The 13,014-nt window shown below is 41.8% G+C and overlaps 2 protein-coding genes across 7 annotated transcripts in view; one reads left to right on the plus strand and one right to left on the minus strand.

Moving 5' to 3' along the window:
• Positions 1-3,759, minus strand: part of GALNT12 (polypeptide N-acetylgalactosaminyltransferase 12) — a 55,464-nt gene extending 51,705 nt beyond the window's left edge. Inside the window, exon 1 of the mRNA XM_080378607.1 lies at positions 161-3,759. The gene's annotated coding sequence lies outside the window, so the exon portion shown is untranslated. The remainder of the gene's footprint in view (positions 1-160) is intronic.
• Positions 3,760-3,784: 25 nt separating this feature from the next.
• ANKS6 (ankyrin repeat and sterile alpha motif domain containing 6) overlaps positions 3,785-13,014 on the plus strand; it is a 42,521-nt gene continuing 33,291 nt past the window's right edge. For all 6 annotated transcript variants that reach the window (XR_013926636.1, XR_013926637.1, XR_013926638.1 and 3 more), the window contains exons 1-2: positions 3,785-7,955; positions 11,040-11,539. Coding sequence is in view for 1 of the 6 variants with exons in the window: in XM_080378578.1 (XP_080234704.1) it covers positions 7,606-7,955; positions 11,040-11,539 (850 nt within the window). In the remaining 5 variants the exon portion in view is untranslated. The remainder of the gene's footprint in view (positions 7,956-11,039; positions 11,540-13,014) is intronic.

The following is a 13,014-nucleotide window of genomic DNA, read 5'->3' on the forward strand; positions in this document are numbered from 1 at the left end:
TTAGGCAACTAACCAATAATGAGCTTAACTTTTGTAATATGTATGAGCTAATTATTACAAGGCATAAAAGGTGACTGTAAGGGACAATAAACAAAGTCTGTTGATCACTCATATTGAGTGACTGTGTCTTCCCTCCGTCGCGACACTTATTCAGTTGTACAGTTACCCATCACAGATCACTATATATGCATAAAATCTAGTTTCAAAGCATACATACCATCTGGAATAACTTAAGCATAATACTAGTAAAGTATGTGTGTCTAAATATGCATTGTAGACAACTACCAAGTACCAATACGCTAGACATGAGAATATGCACTGTATATAAAGAAAGCCAAGCCTAGCAAGCTTTGAGTCTGAAGTTAGGTGGCACTAGTAATTGCATGCCCAGTGATTGCATTGTCTCCTTGCTTGCCATTCTTCCTGAACAAAGGAAGCCCAACTGGTGTCATTGGTATTTTGTTTATAGCAGGAGTTCCCTAGTTTCTGGCCGGGGCATGAGGTAAACCCTAGAGATACAGCCAGGATTTCTGGAACACGCTGCTGATTTAGATCTGGTTGTCTGGAACAAATATTCTTGGGTTTTTTCCTTTGTGTAAGGTTGCAAATTACTTAGAATAGGGCAACAGAAACATTAAGCATGAGGAGCCCAACAAGGACTTCTTGGCATGAATCAAAAGAGAAGGAGATCATCCTGGACTCCCAAAATAAATTATTGGGAAAGACTGGGAAGATGTAAAGAGTAAAACATAGGACTGAGTGTTTATTAAGAACAGTGAGAAAGAAAATAGGAGAGTTCTGCTGAAGGGGTTCTTAAGTATTAGAAAAATAACTATTTTATTTAAGTATTTTAAGTATTATAGCAATATGGAAGAAATACAAGAATGTGATCACAGGACTAAAACAAATTTTAAGATTAAAAAATTGGAAATTGAGAAGAGAATGTGACCGGACTGCAGGAGGCATGCTGCAGTCAGTGGCAGACAGGGTACGATCAGACAAGACTGTTGAAGATAACCAACATAGCTTCCTCTCAGTAACATTTTAAAAAGGAAAAAAGGGCTTAGAGGAAAAGGTAGGAGAGCATCAGCTTGCTTCCAGAGAAGCAAGAAACGTTACAGCTGGTAGGAAAGTAAGGGAGGTGTCTCTTCAGTAGTAATAATGCCCTTAGAGCAAAGTAACTGAGAAGGTGTTCTGTGATCATCATTGCAGTGAGAATTGAAAGTAACACCAGTAAACGGTAGCTCCCCAGGGGTGATGTCCAAGCACATAAATCTGAGGAAATTCAGCAAAGGAAAGTACCATAATGGTGTTAATGCAAAAATCATTAAGAATAAATCAGTTGCATTCACAAACAAGTTTGAACAAGATGTAAAGAATGTGAAGTCAAAGACACTTTTTCTAAACCTTTTTAAAAGTTCGTGGGGTTCAGTTAAGATCGGAAGACTGAAATTTTTGCACTGAAAATTTAAAGTACAAAAACTTCTCCTTTGTATGTAAAAATAAGCCCCAGAGAAAAAACAAAAACAAAACAAAAAACCACACCTACAATTAATATGGCAAATTAGTTTCCTGCTATCCATAAAGCTTGTAGCAATGTTTTCACGTAACAGTTCCTTTTAAGCAATTCTGCTGTTTTTTTCAGGTTTATTAACAACAGAAGTTAAAACAATTGGGTTTGAGATATTTTTTAAGGATTAGTCAGAATGTTTAGTGAGCTATAAACTCCATTACTTCAGGAATTTCAGTCAGAAATAAGTAGAGTAACTGGACAAGTCATATAAAACCTATAATTATTTATCCAGAAAGATCTATTGTGCCCTCAGTCATCAAAATTAAAACAGGAGATCGGTGGAATAATTAATACATTTGAAGAATTTATTTTTAAAAAGTAAAATTGTACTTTTTCACAAAAAAAAGAAACAAAATATTAACTAAACCTTTCAAAAAGCACTAAGAGAAGATGACTAAAAAATATGCAATTGTCCATAAGGATTTACATTATAGCTAATGTAATAACTGAAATTAAGATAGGATCTGTTGCTCACTGAAATATCCATTTGAATTGCAGACAATATTTAGTTTACCTAAAAGACATAAGCTTATTGAAGACTTGGTCTACAGGCAAGGAAAAAAAGTGGTAAGTAAGGACAAACTATTTTACACATCTACTATTATTTAAAGTTATTCTGTAGTGGTGACATATACATAACAGAAAAAGATAGAGGTATTAAATTTTGCAAAGCTTTAAAATATACCTCATCCAGTGTTTTCTTTTGAATTTTTTTTGTTAGATCTGCATTTTGTGTCAAAATAAAGCAAAATTCTAAAATAGAAATGGGGTGTGAAGTATCAGCTGATAGAGACTGCATTTAAAATAAACCTGAAATTCAAATATTTTCCTAAATACATACTTCCAGGGGAGAAGAAATGACAAATAATGTGTTTCAAAACAGTGTTCCTAGTTTTAGTAACAGCCAACACTTACATATTCTAAAAAAAAAAAAAAAGGGGGGGGGGGGAGTATCAGAGGAGCGTGATGGACAAATTTGCAGATAGATAGGAAATTTGTTCAAAGAGAAGATTCAGACAAATTATAAAACATACCCACTAGAGACAGCTTTGGACCTACAGGTCATTGTGCACCATTGCTTTACCTGGGCATAAAATAGCATTGCCCTGCTGAGAAACAGTCTTCCCTCCCCCACCCCCGTCCCCCCCAGCTCCCACCTTGGCTGCTCTTTCTCTCTTTATCAGCACAACTGTACCTGTATTTTTACAATATTATTATTATTCAGCTCATTGTCCTACCAGTGCCACGGGTTTTTTTATTCATGTGTTTGTGTTGACAGTGTCTTTATTTGAGACAGCTGCATAGCACAAGCAAAACATGAAATGCGCTGCACCCCACTTTCCCAGCTGCGGGGTGCCGCAAGGGTAGGTTTTGAGGTCCTTGGTGCTTCAGCCAGGCCCCTGTTTTACGGGGTGGGCTTTGGGTCAAGAGTGAAGCTGGATGCATAGTCAGAGGCAGAGCGTATCAGGAGTTTAGTCGAGAGGAAGAACAGTGGGTACAGTGGCCTAAAAATAAAATAGATTAAAAACAGCGTCTTGATGAGTGAGATAGAAACTGTCAGCTATTTCATGGATCTTCTATGAGACTGAGGAATGCTGTGAGAAATTTTCATACTGACGTGCTAATAAAAACAGGCAGCATTCAGTGGATTACTTGGGCAAGACCTAATCTGTACCAGTTTGCAGACTCTCTAGTACATGTATGTGCGTATGTATGTCTGCATATATAGATACACATACACGTACACACACATACAAAATACCTTGTTTAAAAAGTTATATGCAAGCTAGGATAGCTTAAAGGTAGGAAGGATGTGTATGCCAAAGGCATTGATTGGTTATGAATTGCTGGTATATAAATGTTCTCCTTAGCTAAAGAGCAAGTATGAACTACAAGCAGTAGAAGAGATGTTGTAACATAAAGGAAGCCACAGCTAGCAAGCTTACAACAAAACTGCAGTTCTGTGCACAGAATATGGTATGATGTGACATGTTACTGAAGGTCTGTTATATTGGAAACCTAACTGATTTTTCATATATTCTTGTGCAGACACAGTGAATCAAAATACTGTGTTGCAAATAATTTTTGAAAGTTTGGTCAAAATTATGGCATATTCTGAAACATATAAATGAAGCAAATTCCTCTGAAAGTTATAGCAGCTGGTTATAGTAGACAAAATAGAGACCAGCTATATACTGAACCAAGAACTCAAGGGCGTATTACGTGGTGGAATTCTTAGTCATCCTATGCTGTAGGCACTTACAACATATTTTTTTTTAGTAATTTTTTCAAGGTTATTTCTGTTTCTATGCCTGAAAGGACCGAAGTTAATGTATACCAGCTCTGGGGGCCCCAACATAAGGAAGACATGGACCTGTTAGAACAAGTCTAGAGGAGGCCACAAAGACGATCAGAGGGCTGGAGCACCTCTCCTCTGAAGACAGGCTGAGAGAGTTGGGGTTCTTGAGCCTGGAGAAGGGAAGGGTCTGGGGGGACAAGGGGTAGTGTCTTAAACTGAAATAGGGTAGATTTAGATTAGATATTAGGAAGAAATTTTTTTACTGTGAGGGTGGTGAGACACTGAACCAGGTTGCCCAGGAAGTTGTAGATGCCCCATCCCTGGACGTCTTCAGGGCCAAGCTGAATGGGGCTTTGAGCAACATGGTCTAGTGGAAGGTGTCCCTGCCCATGGGAGGGATGTTAGAATTAGATGATCTTTAAGATCCTTTCCAACCCAAACCATTCTATGATTCTATGATATATGAATTGAATGATACTGGAGAAGCATCTGCTTTTCTATGATGGTATTTCTAATATATGTCTGCCTTTCATTAAGGCAGAGATAAGAGTGTTCACACCAAACACATGCTAAAATTTTCAGTTTTCTTTTTCTCAGAAGTATGACTACCTTGTGATTAATATCAGCAAGGTTTTACAGTAGAAAATAAGCCTTTTACTCCTTGAATCGCCATGAAAATTGAGATGCCATCATCCCCGGTCTTCATAATGAAGACTATGACTGAGTCAGCTATGTCTAGTTTTCTGGATTTCTTTGGAACAGTTTCCTTGACTACTTGCATTTTTCCCTTTCTGAGATGCTTTTGATTATGATACTGATTTTATAGTCTTCATTATTATGTGATCCTGAGTTATATATGAGGAAGAAATTTTCTTGTGTGTCATGGTCTAAGGATATGTCCAAATATGTTACATCCTATTATTACTGTAAGAGCAACAGAATTTCTTGTTATGTTACCTGGCCGATTCATAGTTCTACATCACTGCACATTTGTTGTATTATACTTTACTAACTGCACAGTTACATTAAATGCCCTAATGGTTTCCTAGGCTTTGTTTTGCAGATGATGAGTTCTGTGTCTTGGAGAACAATGACTATGTTTCTCTCCTTTATGTCACCTTGTATTATGAGTAGCTTTAATAAAGCTTACATTGGCCCATTTACCTCCCTGCTGGTGTTTTGATATCATTTGCAGTGGAGTCTTCCGTTAGGAAAGATTCACAAATGTTAACGTCACATGTTTGCTCTTGCCTTGTCTGTTCTGTTTTTTTTTGGTGGGCCTGTTCTGTTCCTTGTACTTTTCTCATGTCCTTTACAGTAATTTTTCCATCCATCAGGTTTTTCTCTGCCACTTCAAATTATTTTCACGTCAGAGCAATCTAACACTGACCTATACAAATTAACACATCGGTGACAGGAAAGATTTTCTTGTCAAAAGCAACACTGTTTTCACTGACTGGTCAAACCAGATGCAGTTTGGACAAACCTTCCCAATAACTAATGCACAATTTGCACTTGAGAATCTTGGTTGTTTTTTTCTCCTGTATTATCTTCAAACCTAAGCCTTCTCTATCATCCTACCCTAATGAACAGTTTGAAAGGGTTAGGCTGATTCTTTCATTGGTGAAGAAATCGAGTCCTGTATTTTCCAGAGAGCTTGGTACTACATCAGCATGAGAATATTCTATAGCACTTCATTCATTTCAGAAGAGATCTGATTATTTTTCCCTTGCCTCGTGATATTTTGATTCTCAATCAGAGACAGAAATCACTGTATGATCTTATCTGTATGAAGGCCTAGGATGCTGACTGAGAATAGTAATGACCATCAGATGACAGCAGCAGAATTCAGCACAATTTCCTTGCTCATTTTGTAAATCTCAACAAATACTTCCTATTGCTTAGTTATGAGTTTCTTAAAATAAGACTTGCATATTTTGCTGTTAGCTTCTAATTACATTCATAGTATCTTTGTCTGGAGTTTCAAATCATTAGTAGAATTTGATAGCGTAATCACCAGCTACATACCATAATTTTGTATGATCAACATGTTCAGTAGCTTATCTCAAAGATCAACTGGAGTGATCCTGTCACTAATTTGACTATGTCCAGGCATGCACTTTGATATGGTAAGTATGACCCAGTTTTCTTCAGTCATGAATAATATATTGCATTAATCACTCTTGCCATTTGCTTCTTCCAAACTCTGAAATCTACACGCAGTGAATTGCACCGTCCAGGTTTATTGGTGATGGCAAGCTCCTCATACCATCGTAACGTAAGAATGGCTGTACTGGCTAGACCAAAAGTCTACCTAGCCATGCATCTTTCCTGTGATGATGGCCACTATAAGCATCTTTATGCTTAAGGAAATTATTTAACATAAAAACATTTCATATTCATGTATTTTTTTGTATTTTACATGAGTTAACACATGGTATATAAAGGAGGAAGGATCACTCAATAATTACCCTGTCTAGGGATTTGTCCTGTTCCTTCTGTAATGATAAATTTGCAAAGGTGTATTTTTTTTCTTTGCTGTGAATGGTACTTTCCCAGAGGACTGGTTTAAGTGGCCATAAACACAGCCAGAACTCTTGGTTGCTGGAGCCTTTCTCAAAGTGTAACTTGTTTAGCCCTTTGCCTTGATGGTCTGGCAATCTGGATTTGCAGGTGGACCAGATGCAGAAAGCCATATAACTTGGAAGATATGGATGCCAATGCCTCAAACCAGGGGATGGCTTCCTTTTAGTGGTGTTTGGTGGTTTCACTACACTCCCCATAGCCTCTCCTAGTCATCTTGTCCCCAAAACCTCCACCACTGTAGCAAGTGCCATGTTCGGTCATTGAAGTCACCGATTTTTATAGGTAATGACTTGCCCAAACATACAGGGACAGGACACAATTATTCTTAAGTGACTGGTCAAGTCCAGTTAAATAATTACTTCATCGGTGCTTTATTTTTCCCCTCGCTTTATATGTAAATCAATATAACCTGGAAAAGATTTCAAGTTGCCTGGGAGGCTGAAGCTGAAGATCACAAGAAATCCAAATTTTATGCTTAAACGACTAACTGATCAGTGCTCTCAGGGGGTAGGAAATGTGTCGGTTGGGGAATGACTCAACTGTGAATCCTGTGTCTCTGTGACAGAAGAGGCTGGTTTGGAGCTGAAAGAAAGTAGGAAGGTGTAAGTAAGGCTGAAGTATCGTGAACGCAGAGTGGGGCTGACAGAGGGACCACGCTAGGCCATAGAAATCCCGTTGTGAAGCGAGAAAAAGGGGTTACTGCGTCGGGTAAGAGGGAATACGCCCTGCAGCCCTACAGGCAAGGCTTGCTGCGATGACCACAGGCAGAAACACACATAACGCAGAGCCGCTTCTTTGTAAGGGAGTCAGTAATGGTAGCGGGAACGCGGCAAGGCAAACGGCGGCAGCCCGGAGGCGAGTGGATGACAGGAAGCACCTGGGGAAGGGGCAGGAGCTGTGGTGACCCAGGCGCTGGCTGCGACGAGGAGCGGTGACACCGCCGCCTCCCGCCCAGGCGCGGTGGCCCCTTGCCGGCTGCGGGAGCGTGGCGTGCGGCCCAGCCCGGCTTCCCCTCCCCGCCGTGTGAGAGCGGCCGGGGCGCAGCGGCCGCCCTCCTCCCGCCGGCGGAGTCCCCTCCTCCCGCTCCCTTCCCGGCGGCCGCCGAGCCGCCGGCGGCCGAGCTGCTCAGGGCTGGCCGGCGCTGCCCATGGGGGAGTGCGGAGTGCCCCTCCAGGTCCAGCTCTTCCTCCGCGCCTGCGAGCAGGGCGACTGCGACACCGCCCGGCGCCTCTTGGGGCTGCCCGGCGGCGGCACCGCCGACCCGGCGGCCCCCTCCTCCTGCGGTACCGAGGAGGCGGCGGCGGAGCCCCGCGGCGAACCGTCCGCCCCGCCGGCCCCCGCCGTGCCCGTGGACTGCACGGACGAGGCCGGCAACACGGGGCTGCAGTTCGCCGCGGCGGGGGGCCACGAGCAGCTGGTGCGGTTCCTGCTGCGGAAGGGGGCCTCGGTGCAGAGCAGGAACCACTACGGATGGAGCCCCCTCATGCAAGCGGCCAGGTAGGGGAGGGATCGGGCCGGGTGGGGGGGTGTCTCTGGGCGCCATCCCGCCTCGTTGCGGGGCATCGGCCTAGTCAGCTGCAGGGCGGGTACGGCGCCGCCGCCGGGCTCCTCCGCCCTCAAAATGACACGTCCCGGGCCGGCGGAGGGCGCCCGGGAGCGCCGGGGGCTGCAGGCGGGCCGGCGTGCGGGAGAGCCGGGGCAGCCGCCATGTTGTAGGCCGCGGTCGCTCACCCGTGTAGCGGGCGTTACCCCGGGGGCGTCCGAGTGGCCACCTGTTACCTTCCTGGGGGGGTGGTGGGGAGGGGTCGTCGAGGTTAAATCTGGGTAAGTGTTACGCTGGGGCGTTAGGTTTTCTCTTTCCATATTGAAGATGTGGTAATCGAAGCTGTTCATGCTCTCTCTTGGGTATAGCCAGTGCAGAATCCCAGAGGTAACATGAAAACACCACTCCCCTCTTTCCTTCTGTGGAAATAACATATGCGCATGCCCCTAACTTTTTCTGTCATATTTTTTGGTATGTTTGTGTCTTGCCCTACCTGTTGAAGTGACCTCAGACGTAAAACATACTGAAGCAGAAAGAAATAATTCATTCCACTTGGCTTTTCTGTGTTTTCCTAAGTGGGTTGCTGGAGGATATGGATAATCATTGCTGAGGCTTTTAATGACAAAACTGAATTGTTTTCTGCATCAGTGGTGCTGCGCTTCATGTAACCCACTGCTGGGTTGTGGGAGGTCCTCGTATCGCTGATGCTGGTGTTTGTGATTATCTTTACATACACAAGTACCCCTCAGGTTTACAGGGGTGTTTTGCAAGGTTGGAGGGCAGTGCTTTCCTATAAGAATTGAATGTTTGAGAAGAGAACAGTTTCTTGGTGGATTTCCACCCCCCCACCCCCCCATTTGGTTTACAACAGATTAAAATACTTGGAAGAAAAGAGTCTGTTTCAAAGTCAGTGTTTCTCCTTTTGGTTAAAGCCGATAGAAAGTTCCCAAAGAATGAGTCACACAGCTGGTTTCCCAGTAAGAACAAGGAAGACAAGGTTCAACAGTTTTGTTATTTTATGAAGGTTAAAAAAAAAAAAAAAGGAAAAAAATTGCAGAAACACTCTTAGATATTTTTTTCCTTAATGAAAACCGTACGCTCATTCTCTAAAAACAATAAACTCAAATCACTATAGCCCTGTCATTGTTTGAAAGAAATTACTTGCTGCCTTTTGAAAAGTACTGTATCATTGAAGCCTGGGGAGAAAACATGGAGTGGAAGAGCATGTTTCTTTTTTCTTTTTAATGGATAACTAAAAAGGAAACACAGGCTTTGTACAGACGTAGGTTTCAAACTATGTACATGTTTAATTTTCTGGCTGTGGTTAGTCCTGTTGAAACTGGACAGGAGATACATATATGCATAAAATTAGTCATGTACAGGAGTTGCAGGCCCTAGTGAGGTGATGGAGTGAAGGCTACCAGGATAGACCTAGGGACTAGACAGGTCCTCAAAGCTTTAGCCTGCAGCTCTGTACTTCGTTAAAGGAAACTAGGGGTCTTGTGTCTGCTTTAGTAGTGTTCTTTGGGATTTCCTCGACTAACGTTTGCTTTGCTGCAGTGTAGAAAGTCTGCTTCCAGGATCAAAGTTTGATGGTGTTAAACACTGCACAAGCACACAGTAATGTACAATATCTGCGACAAAAGCCCAAAGTACCCATCTTGTCAATCTATTATGTTTATTGAAATGTGGGATTCCTCAGCAGAAGAATGGTAAACTGTTTCCATTTTCTCATGGTTAACTAGCTGGTTGGGTGTATGGCTTTCATGACTGTCTTTTGTTTACTGGCAAACTACCAGAGCCTCTGATAGTCAAGTGGTATCAGAGCTGGGTTACGGATGAAACTGGTGTCAGAGTTCAATACTCTGACAAAGTTCTTTTAGATACTCTACATAAGGAGGCTCTAATACCAAGTTTCTTTATTGGAATATATTTGATGTTACATAGGATTTTAGTTTAGCCTAGTGATAGAGCAGCCTCCTGAAATCATGACACAAGCCTAATATAGCAGCCAAAACACACAGTTGGACCCAAGACAAACAGCACGCCCATTAGTAGTCCCTGTATGCTCACCGTCATGATGCTGGTCATCCCCAGTTGCCAGGGAAGAATATGTGGCTGGAAGCCAGCTCATGCCCCATGTTCTCTTCAAAATTTGTTTTGTTGGGTTGCTCAGTTTTGGTGCTCTGTGTTGGGCTGAGCTGTGTAGACACTTCCCCTATGCTGGTCTGACTGACTCAGGAGGATAATAGTTTTGACTGTTTTAGGGAAGGCCATTCACACAGACAGTTGTCCCACTCTGCTGATAGAGCTGTTTCTCTAAAACAAAGGGCGCCCTTCAATCCCTTTTACATTGAGAGAAGTTCAGCTTAGTTTACAACAGCTGTCGTCACTGGCTGTGCTCTTCTGTTCTGAGCTTCGTGGGCACATGCCTGCCTTGCCTGAGCCTTCTTCCATTGTGGGGGTACATTGATAGTTCACAACTGGAAAGCAAGGGATGATGCAAATACAAAGTCTGGCTATCCAGTTCATGAAAAGGTCTTTTTTGTTTTCTTTTTTTTTTTTTTAGCATTGACCCTTTGAAGTAGTTTTTATTGTACTTGTTCAATAGTAATGAGGGTGCTTAATTAAGATCTCTGCAAATAAACTGCCTTTGATTCTTGAATGTGATACAGGCCTGGAAATAAGAGGATGAAAGTGACACTGTGGTTTATAGAAGTTACATGTTGATGTTATGCAGTTGAAAATGAGGCTAGCACCTTGCTGCTTTACCAGAACATCCTTTTAAATAGGTGCCTGGTTTATGAGCGTGGTCACTGGTACATGTGGAATGGTTTATTTTACAGTTCTCAGCTGTTCATTGCTCCCCTCCAGTAAGGTGACCACTGTGTCACATTCAGTGGTATGTGTGTAGTCCCTCACAGTATATTAGTCAGTAGATTTAGTAACAGTTTTCTGTGTTCAGAGTATGTCGGTTTTCTTTGAGAAGCCTCTGCCATCCAAGGTGTTAATTCTCCTCCTTACTTCTTTCTCTCAAGGTTTGGACACATAAGTGTGGCTCACATATTGCTGGAGAACGGTGCTGATCTCAATGCACAGAATAAGTTAGGAGCCAGTGTCCTCACAATGGCCTCCAGAGGTGGCCACGTCAGCATGGTGAAATTGTTGCTGGAATCTGGAGCTTTTGTAGACAATTATGATCATTTTAGCACAAGTGTGCTTAACAGCAGCAGAGATGAGCTTCCTGATATCACTCCACTAATGGCAGCTGCTCAGCATGGACACGAGGCAGTGGTACATCTGTTATTAGACTGGGGAGCCGATTGTAATTACGCTGTGAAGACTATGGGCTGGAGTCCTTTAATGCTGGCCGCTGTTAGTGGAAAGGTGAGCTTGGCACAGCAGTTGATGGAGAAAGGTGCCAATCCTGATCACCTGAATGTACTACATAAAACACCTTTTGAAATCTCTGTTGGCTTCAAACACAAAGACATGAAGGACTACCTGGAATCTCTCACAACAATCAGATCCCAGACAGGTATGGAGCATTAGTATTTTTGTTTCACTTTCTTGAAGTTTTGATTGTGTATTTAGAAATTGAAGGAGTTATTTTGTATGTACATGATGTTCTTTATAATTTGTAACTAGACTCTTGAAAATGTTGGAATAAGTACACCTACCTCAAGTGTGGGAGGAATGCACAACTTCAGCAAGTTATCTCCACGTTAGCATGACAAGATCCCTGTCCTGCAATAAAAATAATGTGAAACATTTTAAAGTATTTTAAATGTTTACTTTTAAACCACCCGATCCAGTTGCTCATTTAAGAAGAAATTACAAAGGCCTACTTGAAATCACAGTAAAAAAGGGACATAAAACCCCAGGATATCAAAGAAAGGATATCATAGACTGAGAAAACCTGAGAGACTGAAGAAGTTGAAAATGTCTGGTTTCATGAGGAGGTGATTAAGAGGTGTGATTAATAAAGTGTCCACATAGGGCACAGGATGTCCAATACTGGAGAGCCTTTTCATGTGGCAGCCAAAGAAAAAACCTGTGTTTAAAGTTAGAAGAATTCAAATGGGAAATAAGACACTATATTTTGCAGTGAAGCTTAGACCTGGAGTGACTTAGTAGAGGTGTAATCAAGGGTTAAGTGCCTTTCTAAACCTCATGATTGGATTGTCTTCACTTGGTGTCACATGTAAGGCCTGTGACTTGCAGAAAACCAGATGAGGTTAACCTGACATTTTCTTCTACCTCTCTCTGAATATGTGAAAACTCCTCAGAGCCCTTTGATAGTGGAGTGTGTATTCTGAGAAAACCAAGTATTAATGTGAACGAATAACAAGTCGGCATGTGCCCTACTTTTATGTTCCTTGCAGGAGATGGGAATACTTAGTTGACTTCAGGACTTAGAATTTATAAGCAATCTCCTTCCTTCAAATGTGAATATGCCTGTTTATGTGCGCACACACACACAGTAGGCACACACACTGTTTGTATATGTACAAAACTAGATTAAAATAACATTATTTCAATACAAACCTCAATTAAAATGAAGTTAAGAAATGCTGCTTTTATGCTTTTTAATTTTGTCTTGTAATTTATTTGTTATGTGCACTGAACAAGACAAGTGATAAAGAAGCATTTTGTGACTGTAATTAAAGAATGTGCGGTGGTCATGTAACTTTAGCCATGAGCATGGAAGGATGTAAGAAATCCAGGATTTTGTAGGCAGAGGTAGTATCTTGTACTAGGGAATCTGAAGGCTTAGAAAGATGTGAGCAAACAGACTACAAATTTTTCCTTCAGTCTTAACCTGTATGTCCAGTACCATACACTCAACCCAAAGGAAAGAGTGGTATATTGTCTGTCTTTACCAGTAATTTTCCATTTTTTAATTACTAAGCAAATTTGTATTCTGTTGACAATTTTTTGGGATGTAATTACCTAGGGGTTTTGTTTTTATTGAAGATAAAGGTTAAACCTACTTGCTGTCACTTGCCAGTT

Source organism: Falco punctatus (assembly GCF_963210335.1).
Source record: "Falco punctatus genome assembly, chromosome: 3".
NCBI classification, from domain to species: Eukaryota; Metazoa; Chordata; class Aves; order Falconiformes; family Falconidae; genus Falco; species Falco punctatus.